Source organism: Austrofundulus limnaeus, unplaced genomic scaffold (genome assembly GCF_001266775.1).
Source record: "Austrofundulus limnaeus strain Quisiro unplaced genomic scaffold, Austrofundulus_limnaeus-1.0 Scaffold337, whole genome shotgun sequence".
NCBI lineage: Eukaryota > Metazoa > Chordata > Actinopteri > Cyprinodontiformes > Rivulidae > Austrofundulus > Austrofundulus limnaeus.
Window position 1 is genome coordinate 190,605 of NW_013952739.1, and position 20,231 is coordinate 210,835.

A 20,231-nucleotide genomic window follows, 5' to 3' on the forward strand; every position below is an offset into this window, starting at 1 on the left:
GGAGGGATGGATTGGAGACAGGTGAGGGGTGGCAGGCAGAAGAAGAAAAACACTGAAGGCAGACTGAGGAGAGAAAATAGGAATGATCTGAAACACAGGGGAACAGAAATACAAAATAATACAAAGACATTTACACAGACTGATAGATCCCAGCTCCAAGAAACTAACATGAGCTTCCTTTGTGGGTTAGCTGGGCTCAGAGAGGAGAGAAGCTCCATCATCCAGGAGAAGCCTGGAGTGGATCTGCTCATCCTCCTCATAGTCAGCTGAGGTGGTTCAGATTAGGATGCCTCCTGGTCACATCTCACTGGGAGGAGACTACCAAGGATGAATGGATGGGCACTTACAAGTGATGTACCTGAAGTTAATGATACTGAACCTTTATTGTGTTGAAGCTTACGTAATAGATAAAGATGTTTTAATTTAAAGATCAATCTCTTTTCAGGGTTCAGATCAGTGTTTTTGCCTCAAAGTTCTGGTTCAGTTTTGCCTTACTTGATCAGTTCTTTCTTGCTGTCCTTGCAGGGTGAATACTTGTGGTGTTTGGGGCTTGGTGTGGTCACCTTGGCTGGATGACACTGCTCATCCAGCAGCTCCTGGAATGGATCTATCTCATCTTTCTCCTGGAGGGTTGACAAAAAAAACACAACAAACACTGTGAGATAAAAACTGAGTTTGCCGTTCTTTCCATCAAATTTTTTTGTAATGAAAACTTTAATACCGAAATTTCATGATATAAAGAAACATCTTCCATCTGAAAATCTAAGACAAATGAAGAAATGTGCTGCAGAAAAATAATGTATTCAAATAATGAAACTATCAGACTGAGTCACAGCTGTAACTGCTGAGACCCAATTTGATCAGATCAGAACCATAAAGACTGTTTGTTTTGTTTCTTGAGCTTTGATAGGCTGAACTGGATCTGAGCCTGTTTATGAGTGCTGTAATTTTGTCTCAGAGAAAATAAACACTCATAGGGACATACTGTACAAAAACAAGGAACTTAGTGTCCCTTGCCTGGACATAGGTCATCTGGGCCCCATTTTGGAGCCAGGCCTGGGGAAGGGGGTCATTGACAAGTGCCTGGTGGCTGGGGGGTCTACTCATGGGTTTGCCTTCCTGTGGGCCCACCACATGCATGAGTGGCCCTATGAATCAGGTGCATGCTGCCATGGGCAGTAGCCAAATGATTAGTGAGGGTTTGCTGAGAATGGCTGGCAGAAGAACCTGCCAGAACACCTCCAGGTAAATTTAACTACATCCCAGCTGAGGCTGGGAACATTGAATCTGAGTGGGCCATGTTCTGCACCTCAGTTGTCGAGGCAGCTGCCTTGAGCTGTGGCTGCAGTGTTGTTGGTGCTTCTCAGTGGTGGACACCCCGGGTTAGGGAGGCTGTCATACTGAAGAAGGAATCCTATCTGGCCTTAATGGCTGGTAGGGCTCCAGGGGCAGGTGAGGAGTGTCGGCAGGCCAAGTGGACCACAGCCCTAGCTATTGCTGAGGCTAAAGCTCAAATGTGGGAAGAGTTCAGTGAGGCCTTGGACAAAGACTCTCGATCAAATCAGAGGAGATTCTGGCAAACCATCAGGCAGCTGAAGCTCCACCTCAGAAGGAAGGAATACTTGAACCTTCACAATCTCACTGGCACGTCTTCTATAAAAGAAGCTGTGTACGGGGATTTCGGGGTTGGTCTGTCCATAACTGCAGCTGAGGTGACTGATTTCTTCAAGGCTCTGGATGTTGTGGGGCTGTCCTGGTTGACATGCCTTTGCAACATCGTGTGGACATTGGGGGCAGTGCCACTGGATTGGTTCCCCTCTTCAAACAGGAGGGTGTGCTTTTTTACAGGGGCACCACTCTCCTTAGCATCCAGGTAAGGTCTTTTCAGGGGTACTGGAGAAGAGAGTTCGAGCAATAGTTGCACCTCAGATTCTGGAGGAACAATGCGGGTTCCGTCCTGGCTGTGGAACACTGGACCAACTTTTTACCCTCACTAGGGTCCTTGAGGGGTCATGGGAATTTGCTAATCCAGTCTACATGTGTTTTGTAGACTTGGAGAAGACATTTGACTGTGTTCCTTGAGGTACAATGTGGGGGGTACTACATGAGTACGGGATTGTGGGTCCATTGTTATGGGCCATTCAGTCTCCATACAAGTGGTGTGAGCGTTTGGTTAACTTTGCCAGAAGTAAATCAGAAGCAAGTCAGACCCCTTCAAGATAGGTGTTGGACTCCACCAGGGCTGCCCGTTGTTGCAGATTCTGTTAATAAACTTTATGGACAGAATTTCCCGAGTAGCTAAGGGGTGGAAGGAGTCCAGTTTGGTGGCATCAGGTTTCCATTTCAACTATTTGCAAATGATGTGGTCCTGTTGGCATCATCATGCATGTGATCTTCAGGTCTCCCTGGAGTGGTTCACAGTCAAGTGTAAAACGGCTGGGATGAGAATCAGCACCTCCAAATCTGAGGCCATCATCTTCAGTCAGAAAGAGGTAGTGGTGAAGAGGAGGGAAATGAGCTGTAAGGTAAAGCTCTTTGTTTACAGGTAGGTCTACGTTCCTACCCTCACCTATGGCCACAAACTTATGCTGCGTTCACATCGAACACGATTTCAGCGTCAAGTTGGACACTTGTGCAATTTGAGGTCGTACGTGAGTCAAAACTGCTCTTGAGGCGGGTGATGCGTGTCAAGTGCATCAATAACCTTTTTTCACCTCCTCTGCTGGTCTCTGTTTAATGGCGGATAAAAAAAAGAAAGTGGCTTTGCTTTATTTATTGAGAGCAAGAGCATGTCACGCTCACCAGATAATAAATTCACAATTAATTCACCAGATAATTCAGAAAAGTTCAGGTTTTCCAACTCCAGCGTTTGACTCGAATCGCTCAAATCACGCCGCTCTCATCATGCTAGATGCGCCGCAGCACTTCTCAATACTGCTTGACGTGCATCCACCATAGACTTTGCATGTAAACCTTGATGCCCCTGATGCTCAAAACTCGTTTGGTGTGAATGCAGCTTAGTGACCGAAAGAACAAGATCACCGATAAAATTGATCAAAATTATTTTTTTCCGCAAGGTAGCTGGACTTTCCCAGATATGGTGAGAAGTTCAGTAAGCCAGGAATGACTCAAAGTAAAGCCAATGCTTTTCCACATCCAGAGGAGCCAGTTGAGGTGGATTGGGCATCTAGCTAAGGATGACTCCTGGACGCCTCCCTGAGAAGGTGCTTCAGGCATGTCCAACTGGGAAGAGACCCAGAGGAAGACTTAGGACAGACTATGTCTCACGACTGGCCTGGGAACACCTTAGAATCCTCCCAGAAGAGCTGAAGCATTAGCTGGGGAAAGAGAGGTCTGGGCTTCTCTGCTCAAGCTGCTGCCCCTATGGATGGATGGATGGATGGATGGATGGATGGATGGATGGATGGATGGATGGATGGATGGATGGATGGATGGATGGATGGATGGATGGATAGACAAATCATCATCTCTTACATTACTGATGACTTTAACCCACATATTTGTTTTATTTAAACAGAAAGTTTTAAACTATAACCCCATAATTTAGGTTATAAATTCCTCTGATTCATGATAAAAGTGTTCTTTACCTCCTTGTGTTCCTGCTCATCTCCCAGCTTTTTGACCTTGTTGTAGTTGATCGGCAGGTCCCAGCAGTCGGCATCACTCAACTGGTAGCAGTGGCTGTTGAGCAAAGCCTGACGCCTGGGTGACATTGGCTGCAGGGGAGTCAGCACCGTCTCGCTTCCCTCCGGACCACCTGGTTGACCTGCCATATCAACTGGCTCAACATTGTCTGCATCTTCACCTGGACTCTAGTAGGACAGATAAAGAAGGTTTATACGTATATATAAATTCCAGTCCTCTTTAAACATCTTTTAAAATCAGTTGATGATCTTTGGGAGTTCCACAAAGCTGGGTTCTTGGCCCACTCTATTTGTAAATGATGCTACACAAATAAACACTCATAGTCCTCGATTAACCTGGTTCAGCAGGTTGTGGGGTTTTCCTCCCAAAACCTGTGGCAACTCTCGGCACCTCGTCGACAAGTTGAGGATGGCTGTTGCCGCCATGTGGGCGGCCTCCATGTCATGGGTGTAGTCGAAGCTGCTCTTGCTGCAGGTGCTGCTTGCACTGCTTCCTCCTTCTCCAGCACCTCCTCCTTCTCCTCTTCCACAGCTCATGCTGCTGCTGCTGCTCGGAGCATAGCTGCTAGTCGTGCTGCTAGCAGGGCTTGATATCTTACAGTAACGCTTCGCTGCACCAATGAACAGACAGGCAAACAAATCAGTATCAGAGACAGTCCAAGAAAAAAAAGCAAACTCAAGGAAATAGCTCCAGCAATGTCTGCATCAGTTTCTGCTATAAACACAATAAATCCACCTGACAGGACTACGTTAAGCTTTAAATGAACAAATGAAGAGTAAAATTAAAGCAAAAACTCAAAACTCGTCTTGAATCAGTACTGATGACTGCTCATTTTCTTACCATCATACCCATTTGGGGAGGTGTCACGCCCATGGTGGGACTTGGTTGTTGAGCCCTTCTTTCCATAGCCACCCATATGGCTATCATAGCCAGTGTAGTCATAGCTGTTCTTTGAATACTTTTCCAGTTCTTTGGTCAGATTGGACCGAGGAGTGCTGGTGGGAACGTTGTTTTTGTAACCATGCTGAGGAATCTCCAGCTGTTTGACAAAACACATTGGCCTGAAAGGCAATCAGCATCAAAGAGGCACCAGTCAGCATCCGTGATTTTACATTTCTGAAATCAGAACCAGGACTTCCTGTTATTATCAACAGCCATCAACTGATGTCAGCATCAGTGTAGTGAGGTAAGAACAAATCTGAGGCAAGGCACTAATGTTGCTAAAATAGTTTTGTAGAAAAAGGCTCATTTAACACACAATAACTTATGGCATGTAAAAAAAATTATTAGAAAAACAGCCTAAAAGCAAAGAAGTTAAAACTCTTACTCACTCATTTTTAGATTAAAAAGCCTCCTTCAAACGTACAAGACCCACCAAATTCTAACTCCAACACACTCACCCTCATTTGGGATGCGCTAAGTTCTGTCTTATCATTAGGACCTTTTATTTCTTTCAGTATCTCTAGTGACAACTCAGGACCTCCTGGTACCATTCTTTTCCAAATTTGTAGCAGATAAAATAAGATAAGTTCAGTTTCCACATTAATTGTTTTTTTAAACAAGACCAAAACACTAAAGATCTGATCCAAATTTTGAAAACAACACATAATAATATTTTGTTATTGTGATATTAATACAAATATTTTTGGTTATAGAACACAGCACTGTCATTAAAATGTAATTTTTTATATTTGGCTCAAAGGGGCAGTACCTGAGAACACGGTCTGATGTCTGATTGGTTTTACTGCTGCCATCTGATGAAAAAGTCTTTTCATGGACCTTGGCCATCTTTTCTGCAGCAGCAATTGGACAACCAGAGAGACTGATGGAGACAAGAGAGAAAAAAACACAATTACCCTCTGTACAGAAAAACACATTTGTACATAAACACACAACATAACAGCTACATTGTACCAACTTTCTTGCAGAAAGACCAAAAGTAATCTTGGTCTTAATTTTGTAATAATCGAAACTGCTGCATAACTGAAACAAACATGTATTCTGAAGAGTAATTGTAAGCTTTGTTTTGAAACTCCAGGTCCAAACCTTTTCCTGTTTCCTGTCAACCCTCTGACTGAATCCTCCTGAACATCAAACATTACAGATGACATAAAGGTTCTATGGGACAGCCATGATGGAAACATAGGAGGAAGAAATGCATGCTGGGTAATATCAGAGAATCTCCTGAGTTAATGGTTGCCACCAGGATTACCACCTTTTGTGTGGGGCAGAAAGGGGAAAGGCAGGATGTAGCAGCAATCCAGGCCAGTGCTGCCAACTTAGTGATTTTGTTGCTAGATTTAGTGGGTTTTCAGACCCCTCTAAGACTTTTTCCAAAACGTGACTAATGACAAATCGAACTATTTCTAGCATTATTGGAGACTTTTGGAGACTTTACCGACAGCACTTTTCTCAGTGATCAGCAAGTGCTGCTGTGGGCTCCTTCCACTTTCTAAAGAGGGAGGGGCTAAAACATACCTTAAGTCCACTAAATCCAATCAGCTGCTTGTTCCTAAAGACACGCGAGGACATAACATTTCAGGTTGTAGCTCCTAACTTTTGGAACGTATTACCTCAGTCTCTAAGAGATGTGGATTCAGTGGAAATTTTTTAAAGCAGCTTTATGCAAATGGTGACTTTTCATAATGAGGAGATGGCAACGAACCTGGAGTAAAAATAAAGTCTCAGACAAACAGTCTTTGTGAAAACTAGAAGTTGGATCAAAGAAACTTTTGACCCGTGAGAAGCAGAAGGTTCTGATGGTACCACTGGTTCTGTTTGATGGTTCTACAGGGGTTGATGGATCACAAGTTAAAATAGTATTTGCTTCCTGTTTGGTTGAGAGATGTGAGCTCAGARACAGTGGAGGTTAATTTGGGTTTGGTAGTGTGACCTCTGTCCTCCGAGAAGAAACCATCAGTACAGCAGAGACACACTGGGTGAAGAAGACAGAAACACTGAAGCTTGAAAGGATAAACTAAAGGAAGTGAAAAGATTGTGGTAGTAAGATAAGCTTGTTAACAAAATATCAACATAATCAGAGACTAAACTGGATATCTCCATCTTCTTCCGAATATCCGTAGTCTGGTCGCAGAGGCAACAGCTCCAGGAGAGAAATCCAGACCTCCCTCCCCCCACCAACATTTTCCAGCTTGTCCTGGAGGAACCCAAGTTGTTCCCTGGCCAGAGAGGATACATAATCCCTCTAGGGAGTCCTGGGTCTTTCCCAGGGCCTTCTACCAGTTGGACATGCCTGGAACCCCTCTGAAGGGAGGCATCCTAATCAAATGAACCACCTCAATTGGCTCCTATGATTGTGGAAGAGCAGCGGCTCTACTCTGAGCTCCCCCCAGATGACGGAGCTCCTCCCCGTATCTCTAAGGCTGAGCCTGGCCACCCTACAAAGGAAGCTCATTTCGGCCGTTTGTAGCCAGGATCTGGTTCTTTGGGTCATGATCCACACTTTCATGACCATAGGTGACGGTTGGAATGAAGACAGACCAGTAAATCAAGACCTTTGCATTTTGACTCAGCTCTTTCTTCATCACGACTGACTGAAGCAATGCCCACATTACTGAGGATGAGGCCCCAATCCATTGATCCATCTCCCGCTCCATCCTACCATCACTTGTGAACAAGACACCCAGATACTTAAACTCCTCCACTTGAGGCACAAGTGGACAGCTGCACTTTGACATCCTGTCCATAAACACTACAAACTGGATTGGAGACAAGGGACAGGCCTGGAGTCCAACCTGCACTGAGAACAAGCTTGACTTTGTGCCAATAATGTGAACACAGCTCCCGCTTTGGTTCTACAGGGACTGGATCTCTTTTAGTAGCAACCAGACACTCCATACTCCTGCAGCACCCCCACAGAATGCCTCAAGGAACTCAGTCATAAGCCTTCTCCAAGTCTACAAAACACATGGAGACCAGAAAGCCGAACTCCCACAATCCCCTTAGCAAATCTGTAAGGGTAAAGACCTGGTCCACAATTCCATGACCAGGACTGAAGCCACACTGCTCCTCTTGAATCCGAGGTTCGACAATCGATCAGAGCCTCCCTTTCAACACCCTGGAGTAAACTTTCCCAGGGAGGATAAGAAGTGTGATCCCATGATAGAATACACTCTCTGGTCCCCCTTTTTAAAAATGGGAACCACCACCCCAGTGAAGTGGCAGACCATTCAGTTTACTCCACAGGAGTAAATTGAACTGTCTGTGGTGAAAATCTCCAAAAACCATCTAACTTAAACTGTGTTTGTATAAAGAGATCTGAAAACAGCAGTTCAGCCATGTAATTAGATACCAGTGTTCACCATCTGTGATGCTGTGACTCTACCCACAAGGATCTCACCCCAGTTAGGGGTGTGACTTAATACAGAGAGGAGGGTCTTGTCTTATAGATGATTACCCAACTTTACCCTGACAGTGGTGTGACTGCAGCACTCACCTGCGGTGAGAGTTCCTGTTGCTGTTGACGTGACCTCGTCCAGAGCAGCCAGGAGTCGGACACTTTAACACATTTTCATACATTGCAAGGACTTTACAGATAAGAGAAGGTGAGAAGGACAGAAAGGGTTAGAAGCAGAAAAATATAGAGCAATCAGTTGGACAAATGGCCATACTCAGATCACAGCACCAGAACCAAACAGAACACAAACATGTTTTTCCTCAACCCAGACCTTGAAGCCTGAATCAAAACAAGAACCAAGATCAAATTTCACAAAAACTTAAGGAAGTCGGGACTCTTTTCAGTTCCAATACAATTTTTAAAACTCCTCTCCAAGTTAAATCCAAAATAATCTGAGATCTGTTCTGCAACCAGAAATGTTTGGTTCTGGTCTTGTCTGAAAGATAAGTCTAAAGACAAAATCTAAAGGTTTTCCACATTTCTCCTAAAGTATTGATGAGATCTCTGTGGACAGGAAGCTCCTGGCTCTGGGAGCTGTCAGTCAAAATAACTAACTTTAAAACTCAGGCTTGTATAAAGTACCTCAAAATGATACTTGAGTAAAAGTACAAGTGTCTTACCATAAATTAATTTGGTAAAAGTCTTCTCTTAGAAGTAAGTAATGTAGGAAAGTAGTAGTAAAGTAATTTTCTGATATAATTGTATTAAAAGTAGAAGTAGTTAGTAAAAGTGCACAGTTGGAATGTTACATTAAAGTATAAACATTGAACACTTTTGGATGCACTAGACTACTGGCTTTGCCACATCTTTATACAAGGCTACATATTACGTCTGACATGTCCTGTGGGAGGCTGACATTATTCAGTCATGCAACAAGCTAACTTGCTAAAATGCAACATGGTTTCTCTTGAATGGGTTACATTGTCTTAGAGGGAGTGGCGCATGAGGAGTGCATATCAAATGTTTTTATTGAGCAGGAGGTAAAGTTAGTCCTCATTTTGTTTGTTTATTCAAGGTGTTGGTCTGACTTTGTCCTTTTTTCATGTAAGTTGGCCTGCTACTGTTGCAGTTTTGTTAGTTTTGCTTAAATTTTGTTTTAGTTGGTTTTGTAGTTTAGTTTGGTTTTCATTTGTACTATTAGTTTCCACTAGTTTATTCTTTATCTTTTTTATTATTTTCATCATCATCATTTTAGGATCAGCTATTATTTGTATTTTGCTTGTTTACCAACAAGAGGAAACCTTAGTTTTAGTCCTCTGGGTTGTTTTAAAGGGTTTTAAAAAGTCTAGTGGAAGCGGGGTTTGTATTTCTTGCTGTGCTCACCAGGGTTTTTGGTGTGAGTGTGTTTCTGTTGGGGAGCATGTGTGTGAGTTTGTTTTTTATTTCTTTCACCCCAAATAATCTAAATAGTTGGTAACTAATTTAAGCTGAAGGTTCCCAAGGCCAGTATAGCTCTCTGGTTTTATTCTTGGTAACAAACTATTTTATGATCATCTAAGCCCTCAGATCGGAGTATTTTTTTAATAGTATTGTGAACCAAATAAAGGGTATTTAATTTGCAAGCGATGCCTCTGTTGATCCTTATAAGCTTATCTGGTGGCTGCGGTGGAGTGGGTATTGGGGAACCTCAAATTCTTGTTTGAACAAAGCTTTACACAGATGGTACATGGCTTGATATAGCGCCTTATCAAGTCCACTTGGACCCCAAAGCGCTTTACATTTCAGACATTCACCCATGCACACACACATTCACACACTGATGGTGGTAAGCTCCAGCCACAGCTGCCCTGGGGCTCACTGACAGAGGCGGGGCTGCCATGCACCAGTGCCACCGGACCCTCTGACCACCATCAGTAGGCAAGGCAGGTGAAGTGTCTTGTCCAAGGACACAACGACTGAAACGGCTGGATGGGGGATCGAACTGGCGACCTTCCAGTTCCAGGACGACTCCCCTAACCATAGTGGTGATTGTGCCGTAGGTCACACAAATATGGCAGCTGTATGTTTAAATCTTCACATTACCTGAGGCAGAAACAATCTGATTGGCTGAGTGAAGAAGTGGGAGGCGGAGTTATCATATCGGCTTTTTTTGACCTGGACATTGTGTCACTGATTAACTTTTATAATTCAAAAGTACGTACTTAACTTTTTCTAAATATTTTACGTATTAAAATTAGTAAATATAGTGATTTACCAATTTTAATATATAGTGATTATAGTTTTTGAAAATCATCAGTCAAAGTGTAAACCATTTCAGCTGAATTCTTTGATATGAATGTTCTGTTTTCCTGTTCTGGACTCGTTTTGGATCCTGTTAGAGTTTTTGGATCTGGCTCAGCAGACTAGCTGTTTGTTCTCAGAACTCATTTCTTCATAAAGATGATTTCTGCCTCTGATGGAAAAGCTCACTGAAATGATCAGCAGACAGTGGAAAAGCAGCCAAGCAGCATAACCTACTCTCAGGAGGGACCCGATCTTTGTGGGGACACCCAGACAGGCTACGGTGATGTGGGTACAGACCCGTCACATGGCCAGTACCATCACAGTCCGGTGTTGGACACTTGCTTTCCTTCTTCTCACCTCTGGAAGAATCTGTAGACAAGCAGGAGAATGAAAACCAAAATAAAAAAGAAATCTTTGATTCGACTGGCTTTTGGGGATGGACCTTGTTCTGTATGGACCCCTTCTCAATGTGCAGCTACACAACAAACTGAGCTTCACTGAGGGTTAGCGAGGGTCAGGAGGTGTTTCTACCTTTAGGGTAGTATACTCTCTTCATCTCATCCTGTTGTATTCTGGACCTTCGCTCTTCGATGGTGCCACTCAGCCTGGGGCTGTGCTCCATGTGAAGGCGATGATGATGATGATGGTCTCGATGGGGCATTGTATGCTCCAAAGTAATCCTGTCCCTCATGACCTTTGCCCTCTCTGACTCTAGGGCGATGGCCTTCTCCAACAGAGACAGGTTCCCCTTGGCCATGTCAAAGGTGTCATCGGAGCGGTCTGAAGCCACAGACAAGGTGTCTTCGTCACTGTCCCGACTGCAGCTGTAGCCTCTGGAGGTCGGGCTCAGTTGCTCCTCCAGCTTCATCAGGTTCATTATGTCAGAGTAGCAGCGCTCTTCCTGAGCTCCTGGTATACAGGTGTTGTACCTGAGAAACAAGATCAGAGTGAGGGATAAAAATCTGAATCTGTTCCTTTAAGATCCTGAATAAAAATGGTCACTGACAAAAACACAAACCTTGATTTTATAAAGACAAACCCTTAAACATCAGAGAAACAAGTTCCTGTAGGATCACTGATGATTCATAGAAGTGACACAATGTGAGATGTTGTTCTTTAACAGCTACAACACAATTCAAGTTCTCACTGACTGGTTAACCCATGTTGCCCAGAGATCAACCAGTCAATAAGTCCAAAGTACCTTTATTAGTCTTCGTTGGGAGAAATTGGCTTTGGCTAAAAGTGTCGGTTGCACAAAAACACATTACACATGAACATAAAACTTACACAATGAGCCCATCACACAAACAGTAAATGTCATTCAGACCTGACTTCCTGCCACAGAAACACTCTGTCACAAGACGTCCGCTCATTGATGAGCTGCACTGAGAGAGGGATGAAAGAGTAACGATTGATCACATAAAGCCTGTACCTGACTTCAGTAAAACATTCTGAATGCAGAACATGAGAGGTGTCAGACAAGACACTAAGACACAGGTCCAGTAGCTGTAGCCAGGATTTGACCTGTTGTCTTCAGCAGGTTTAATATCTGAGACCAACAGACAATGCCACATCTTACCACTGAATCAATGCTCTGTAAAACTCAACAGAATATTCTTATAGACTCCAAACACTCAAGTCCATGGAGAAAATGTAGATGCTGATGGGTTTGAACACAAACACTTGTCACTGCAGGACAGGTCACTGTCAATATGCACTGTCCAGGTCATTTATTATGACTCAACCTGTTTGATGATTTGTCCGTGTAAATCTACATGGATGTGGTCTCCTCCTCTTTAAAAGATCCTTTTGCTGAAGAAGGTCCAGGCCTAGGCCAGTCTTCATAAGGTCTTCCTGCTAAACAAGGTCCAGGGCATGGACATTATTTAGAAAGTCTTTGTGCTAAAGAAGGTCTAGGTCCATCTTCAGAAGGTCCTTCTGCTAAGAAGATACAGTCTAGTCATCAGAAGGTGTTCCTGCTGAAGAAGGTCCAGGCCCAGTTCAGTCTTTAGAAGGTGTTCCTGCTAAAAATGGTCCAGGGTTTGTTTACTGCTAAGGTTTTAAGATGACTTTGTTGATGTGAAGAACCAGTGAATGAGTTTGTGTACCATTAGAATCTTCTTCTCTCAGTCAGAACACCAAAGATTTGTCATGGACGGGTCTTCCAGCAGGACAATAATTTAAAACATCCCACCAAGGAATTAGAGAAGCATTTAAAGAACAATAAAGTTAGAGAGTGGCTCACCTAGTTTCCAGACCTCAGTCCTGTCAGAAATCTCTGGAGGAGCTGAAGGTACTGAAGGTTGATTATTAAATTTTATAAGTTCAATCAGCACTCAAGGAATCTGAAGGATTTAGAGTTTCTATGAAGGAGTGGGCCAAAATCTCCCTTAAAATGTGGGCAAAGCTGGAGACCACCTACAGGAATGCTTTAGCGGTAAAGGTTTCTTCACCAAGAACTGGGTCATGTTTACATGCAAATAATTTTGGACCTTTTATATATTTTTTCTCCAATAAAATGAAACAATCATAAAAATCTTACACTTATTTATTTATTTTTTTGTTGTTGCTGTCGTTTTTCTATCGGCTCCCTTCTGCAGGGCTTGCCACAATGAGCAACCTCACACCAAACATTTAGCAACTGTTTTTGGTCCTTCCTGATAAAACCTGGTCTTAAACCTGCAGCCTCAGGATTACAGGACCATGGCACAGTTGTCTTCCAGCTGCTGGCTGTTTTTCATGGATCCATCAAACTGCAGAACCCTCAGAACTGTTTGGATTTGAGTAACCTAACATAACTTGAGTTCTCACACCCAACAAGGACAGAGGAATCAGACGGTAGGACCTACCTGTTCAGGTGTTGCAGCACCTTTTGGTCTACCAGCTGTTGGTGGTGGGCACCATGCAGGACGGGACGGTCAGAAGGCTGCGACTCACTTAGTTTACGAGCCAGATCAAAGCACTGGTTCCTCAAACACTCCAGACTGCTGAGACACACCTCCTCCCCACAGTCCTCGGCTTGACCTCTGACCTCCTGATCACGCCCACCGGCAGGGACACTATCATCCATCATGCCGCTCTCAGGGTATCCATCTTCAGGCAGCAGGGCACCGTGACCTTGAGCCAGAAGTTTCAGGGAGTCCACAGTCTCTCGGACCACATCACTGTTCAGGTCTACACTCAGTTCTCCCTTCTTGTCCTCCTCGCTGCCATCCTCCTCCTGTTCATCTTCCTCATCAACACTGTTTGAAGAGTCGCTGTTCAGCTCTGATTCAGTCAGGGCATGGTAGGCGGCATCCTCTGCGATCTTACCAAGGTTCAGGAGCGACTTAGCAACGAGCTCATCATAGTTTTCATCTTCATCTCCAGTGGTGTTTCCATGGGAACAGCTGTTGTTGTTGTTGTCGTCCTTCTGGATTAGAACCAGCTTTGATAGTCCTCTGGGCTGGTACTGGTTCTCTGGTGTAAAGAAAGAGAGAAAACAATGTTTTCTGGTTATTTTCCTACAATCAGATGAATTTGGACATGAGCTGAAAGAAGAAGATAAAAATGTCTTAGTGGCAGGAGGTTTGGACCCAACAATACAGACTCACAGGAGAGCTAAAAAGTAAACTCATTTTTATTTAAAAAAAGAAGGTTGATGCAAACAAATTGGAACAAGTCAGATTCTCTTTTTGTTGTTCACTAAAGACATTTGGGTTTAAGATCAAAAGATGAGACAAGGGTTCTGATTGTCAGCTTTTATTTTCTGGTATTTATTTGTCCGTCCATCTGTTTTCTGCCACTTATCCAGGGTCAGGTCTCAGGGGCAGCAGCCTAAGCAGAGAGACCCAGACTTCCCTCTCCCCAGCCACTTGGCCTAGCTCATCCAGGGGAATCCCAAGGCATTCCCAGGCCAGCCGAGAAACATAGTCCCTCCTTCATGTTCTGGGTCTTCCCTTGGGTCTCCTCCCAGTGGGACGTGCCCGGAACACCTCACCAGGGAGACGTCCAGGAGGCATCCTAACCAGATGCCCAAGCCACCTCAACTGGCTCCTTTCGACGTGGAGGAGCAGCGGCTCTACTCTGAGTCCCTCCTGGATGACTGAGCTTTTCACCCTATCTCTAAGGGAGAGCCCAGACACCCTGCGAAGGAAACCCATTTCAGCCGCTTGTATCTGCGATCTCGTTCTTTTGGTCACTACCCAAAGCTTGAGGGTAGGAACATAGACCGACCGGTAAACCGAGAGCTTCGCTTTCTGGCTCAGCTCCTGCTTCACCACGACAGGCCGGTACAGCGCACGCATCACTGCAGATGCAGCACCAATCCACCTGTTGATCTCCCGCTCCATTCTTCCCTCATTCGTGAACAAGACCCCGAGATACTTAAACTCCTCCACTTGGGGCAGGACCTCCTCCCTAAACCAGAGGCGGCACGCTACCGTTTTCCGGCTCAAGACCATGGTCTCGGATTTGGAGGCACTGATCCTTATCTCGGCCACTTCACACTCGGCTGTGAATCACTCCAGTGAGAGCTGGAGATCATGCTCTGATAAAGCCAATAGGACCACATCATTTGCAAAAAGCAGAGATGTGATCCTAAGGTCACCAAAAAGTATCCCCTCAACACCTTGGCTGCACCTAGAAATTCTGTCCATAAAAGTTATGAACAGAATCAGTGACAAAGGGAAACCTTGGCGGAGTCCAACTCTCACCGGAAACGAATATTTATTTGTAAATGTGTTAAACAACTCAGAACTTACCACCCTTTGTCTGAACCCACCCATTTTTCAAGCGAGCAAAACTACTGGAACATATGACTGACAGGTGTTTCTTATTGACCAGGTGTTGCCTTTAAGGTTGACTGTTCAAACATTAAATAGCTCTGAATAACTAGTCTACTTTTTGTCCTGGGTTTGACAGGTTCTTCTTTAATGAAACATTTCGTCTCTCCTCCAAGACACTTCTTCAGTCTGAAGAGTTTCAGGGGAACTCAGCCTTATAAGCACTGCCTCCACATGTTGGACAAACAGGTTGGTCACATGCAAAAGAGGACCATTAGCCAAACAATAGGTTGTTAATGTCTTGATTAAAGAAGACTTTAAGAAGATTTGAAAACCCCAAACCAGTGGTCATTCCGTATATTGTGGGAGTTTCAGGGAAACTGAGAAATTTATTCTCTAAACATGACATTCCAGTGCCTTTCAAAACCCAAAACCCATTACGACAAAGATTGGTTCACCCCAAAGATCCAGTCCCCAGCACAAATAGAGTAATGTTTCATTTCATTTATTTATTTAAAAGGACAGTGCACAATCAATTAATTAATTAATCAATATTCTGTGAATATAAATGCGCCAGAATTAGCACAAGAGCTAAATTTCACCCATAGTGTTGTGTATGCTGTTAGGTGCTAGGAGGACTGTGATCAGTTATACATCATGGAAACAAAGCAGCCACTGTTCAAAAGAATGGGCCAACACAGACGAGCAACATCATCAGGTCAGGACACTACAGTTTACACTCATCTACAGGCCAGGAATCTGTAGTTTATACGCATCTACAGGCCAGGACTTGGCAGTTTACACTCATCTACAGGCCAGGACTTGGCAGTTTACACTCATCTACAGACCTGGACTCTGCAGTTTAAACTCATCTACAAACCTGGACTCTGCAGCTTACACTCATCTACAGGCCAGCGGTCACTCTTTCTGGGATGAATATGTTATCCTTGATAGAGAGGAATGTTGGTTTGAAAGAGGAGTAAAGGAAGCCATTTTTGTGAAGAAAACCCATCCAGCATTAAACAGAGGTGGAGGCCTTCGTGTCCAGTTGTCCCCCTCCTACAATGCTGTTATTGCAAGTATGACTCAGCCCCCTGTGAGCAATAGGTGTGAATCAGGGCCCCAATGATAGTCAGGTGATGGGCACATGACCCTCTATGAACAATAGAGCCAATCAAGGCTGGTTTGATCCCCCGTCCAGCCATTTCAGTCATGTCCTTGGGCAAGACACTTCACCCGCCTTGCCTACTGATGGTGGTCAGAGGGTCTGGTGGCACCAGTGCATGACAGCCCCACCTCTGTCAGTGAGCCCCAGGGGAGCTGTGGCTACAATGTAGTGTGCCATCATCAGTGTGTGAATGTGTGAATGTCTGTAAATGTAAAGTGCTTTTGGGGTCTGGAGAGTCTTGATAAAGCGCTCTATAAGTTCAGTCCATTTACCATTTACTAACTGTGAAGCATGGTGCAGGTAACGTCATAGCTGCTTCTGGAACTGACTCAGTAATATTTATTGATAATGGAACTGATGATGGTAGCAGCTGAATGAATTCTGAAGTGTACAGAAATATTTTGTCTGACAAATTGCAGAGAAATGCATCCAAACTAACCAGGAGTAACTTTATCATGCAGCAGGACAATGACCCAAAGCTCACTGCCAACAAAACAAAGGTCTTCATCAGGGGAAAAAAGTGGAAGGTTTTAGATTGGCCAAGTCAATCACCTGACCTGAACTCAATAGAGCATTTTACCTCCTGATAAGGAGACTGAAGGGAGAACCCCCCCAAACCACACCTGGACCATAGAAACCAGTCATACTGTGATTGTCTGTGTCTATTTGGCTGCCCACTCAAACTGCAGCCAGTTGCGGCAAATGGCTGCCTAGCTTGGTTCTGGTTCCGGAGGTTTCTTCCTGTTGCATATTGTGCTGAAGTGAAGATTTGACCCAGTCTGCTGCAGAGAACTTTCACCCAGAAGACGTCTGCTGTGAATTGGTCCAATTTCAACAAAGTGGATCCTCTGTAAACCCAGATCTTAGCAGACCAGACCAGAGGTCTGACAAATTCATCTTGAACCATCAGAGACCAGAACTAGACCAGAACCAGGGCATAACCAACAGAAATCAGAACTGAACTCACCCTGAAAATGAATTTGCTCATCCTCGTCTTCATCTTCATCATCACCATCATCTTCCTCCTCTACTCGCTCTCCTCCTCGTCTGGATTCTTTTTTGTCAACTTCCTCCTCCTCTTCTTCCTCCTCTTCTTCCTCTCCCTGCTCCTCGTTGGCTTCTGAGAACTCCTCCTCCGCTTCATTATCTTCCTCCTCATCATCTTCCTCTTCTACCTCCCCCTGCTTCTTGCTTCCCTGTTTTGCCTCAATGTCTTGGTTCTGATATCTGGTGTAAGTTCCTGCTGGTGTAGGTTCCTCCTCCTCTTCCTTGGCCAGACAGGACACGATGAAGGGCGTCCTCTTGGCTGGTAGCTCCAGCAATTGTTTGTCCACAGTCTTCCTCTTTTTGGCCAGTGGACAGCCGTAGATGCTGAGGGACAAAACAAAAGTCTGGTTATTTTTACTATTTTTTATTAGAAATCTGAGTCCAGAAGGTTGAAGAACTTAATGAAAGGTACCACTGTGTACTGTCTGATACCATTATGGACTGTCTGGTACCTTTATGGGCTGTCTGGTACCATCTTGGCTGTCTGGTACCTTTATGAGCTGTCTGGTACCATTTTAGACTGTCTGGTACTATTATGGGCAATCTGGTACCCTTTTGACAGTCTGGTACCATTATGGGCTGTCTGCTCCATCTTGGCTATCTGGTACTTTTATGGACTGTCAGGTACTATTAAGGGCTGTCTGGTACCATTTTGGACTGCCTGGTTCCATTTTGGACTGTCTGGTATCATTATGGACTGTCTGGTACCATTTTGGACTGTTTGGTACCATTTTGGACTGTCCGGTACCATTATGGGCTCTCTGATTCTATCTTGGCTGTCTGGTTTTATTTTGGACTGTCTGGTACCATTTTGGACTGTTTTGTACCATTATGGACTGTCTGATACCATTGTGGGCAGTCTGGTACGATTGTGGGCTTTCTGGTACCATCTTGACTGTTTGGTACCATTATAAGCTTTCTGGTACCATTTTGGACTGTCTGGTACCATCGAGTCTGTCTGGTACCATTATGAGCTGTCTGGTACCATTTTGGACTGTCTGGTACCATTATGGGATGTCTGGTATGATTATGGGCTTTCTGGTACCATCTTGGCTGTCTGGTACTATTATGGGCTGTCTGTTACCATATTGGCTGTCTGGTATCATCTTGGCTCTCTAGTACCATCTTGGCTGTCTGGTACCATTATGGGCTGTCTGGTACCATCTTGGCTGTCTGGTACCATCTTGGCTCTCTGGTGCCATTTTGGGCTGTCTGGTACCATCTTGGCTATCTGGTATCATATTGGACTTTCTGGTACCATTAAGAGCTGTCTGGTACCATTTTGGACTGTCTGGTACGAATTTGGACCATCTGATACCATCTTGGCTGTCTGGTACCATTTTGGACTGTCTGGGACCATTATGGGCAGTCTGGTACCATTTTAGATTGTCTGGTACCATCTTCAATTCAATTTAAAATTCAATTCAACAATACTTTATTGATCCCAGTAGGAAATTAGTTAATTAGGGTAATTAGGTATCTTGGACTGTCTGGTACCATTATGGTAAATGGTAAATGGACTGTACTTGTATAGAGCTAGTTCTGGGCGGTATACCATTTTGTACCAAAAACCGGTTTTAATTATTGTTATGATTTGAATTTTCTGAATACCGGGTTTAAATACAGGTTTAAATAGCCTGAACACATTCAGAACGTTTCGTCGTGGCTGCCAGTGAACTGTTTCCCTAGGGACACTTTTCCTCGCAGCACCGCTATGTATATTAGCATGCTAATGTTATTGTTGGAGCAGCTTGTTGGAGCAACTGGCGGTGGGTGGTGTTTCAGCTGCTTATATTAAGTTTAAAAAACATCCTGTTTTCACCATTACTGAATGTAGTAAACAACTTTTCAGTGACGTGCATGGTTAGATTTAATGCATGATGTTATAATGGAGACGGTAATGCATGGAGACTTTAACGTGCTTCTATTGTGAAAAGCCCGAGGGAAGTAGTTTTGTAGTGGAGCTGAGTTGACTGGTGTGCAACCCTTCACGATCGGACCAAAATGCATGTCTACAACCAGGCAAAGAAGAAAAGACGTACAAGAGGAGGTAAACAGTGACACAGACAGCAAAAGAAAATAGTCAATAAGCAACATTTGTACATTTTATTATCAGCTGAGCTGTAATGGAAAAAAATTACTACAAATACTGTGAAACCAGTGTAGTTGTTGAAAAAAACCGTGAGATAAAATTTGGGTCGTACTGCCCAGCTCTACATTTCTATCCAACCAGGGTACTAAAAAAAAAGGTCTTCACACTACAATCTGTGTCCTCATTTACCCATTCACACTGCAAATGTTAGATCTTCTACAAAGGAGATCAGCTAATCACATCCATACACTGATGGGTTAGACATCAGAGGCACTGGGGGTGAAGTGTCTTGCCCAAGGACACAAATGTGACAGCTGGACAGGGGATCGAAGCAGCAACCTACTGGTTCCAGGACGAGTCCTCTAGCCACTCTGCCACAGCCATCCCCATGCCTGGTACCATTATGGACTGTCTGGTACCATTATGGACTGTCTGGTACCATTATGGGCTGAACACACTCGGACAGGTCTCCATTCTCTCTCTGGTCAACCGCAGAATCCAGAGTCCTGATCAGGGTCCTGCTGTGGACACTTTGAGGACACCTGGTAAATATCAGGGTGTAATACGACTGAGTTGGCTCTTCTGTTGCTATGGTTACCTACAGACATGTATTTGATCTGCAGTGGATGAAGACAGGACAGGTTTAATTAAATGCTTCGTTTTCTACTTTTTTTTTGTCTTCAGGAATGACAGCGTCCTTTTGAGTCTCTGTCTGTTCAACGTATCCAGGTGTGCATAACTGGGACCCCGCGTTGCCCCTGGCAACACCACGTGCCAGCACTCATCACCATGGCAATGCTTTTGTGCTAACAGTAGGTGGGTGTGGGTGGTGGTGGTGGGGGGGGGGTATATAAG

General features: G+C 44.2%; 1 protein-coding gene across 7 annotated transcripts in view; it reads right to left on the reverse strand.

Moving 5' to 3' along the window:
* The window catches only part of myt1la (myelin transcription factor 1-like, a), a gene marked incomplete in the record, with an annotated part of 43,788 nt that overhangs the window by 13,247 nt on the left and 10,310 nt on the right, over positions 1 to 20,231 (reverse strand). For all 7 annotated transcript variants that reach the window (XM_014022644.1, XM_014022642.1, XM_014022643.1 and 4 more), the window contains 10 exon segments: positions 496 to 623; positions 3,609 to 3,833; positions 4,002 to 4,276; positions 4,507 to 4,727; positions 5,378 to 5,488; positions 8,123 to 8,213; positions 10,541 to 10,675; positions 10,838 to 11,235; positions 13,156 to 13,765; positions 17,205 to 17,608. In XM_014022644.1, the coding sequence (XP_013878098.1) occupies positions 496 to 623; positions 3,609 to 3,833; positions 4,002 to 4,276; positions 4,507 to 4,727; positions 5,378 to 5,488; positions 8,123 to 8,213; positions 10,541 to 10,675; positions 10,838 to 11,235; positions 13,156 to 13,765; positions 17,205 to 17,608 (2,598 nt within the window).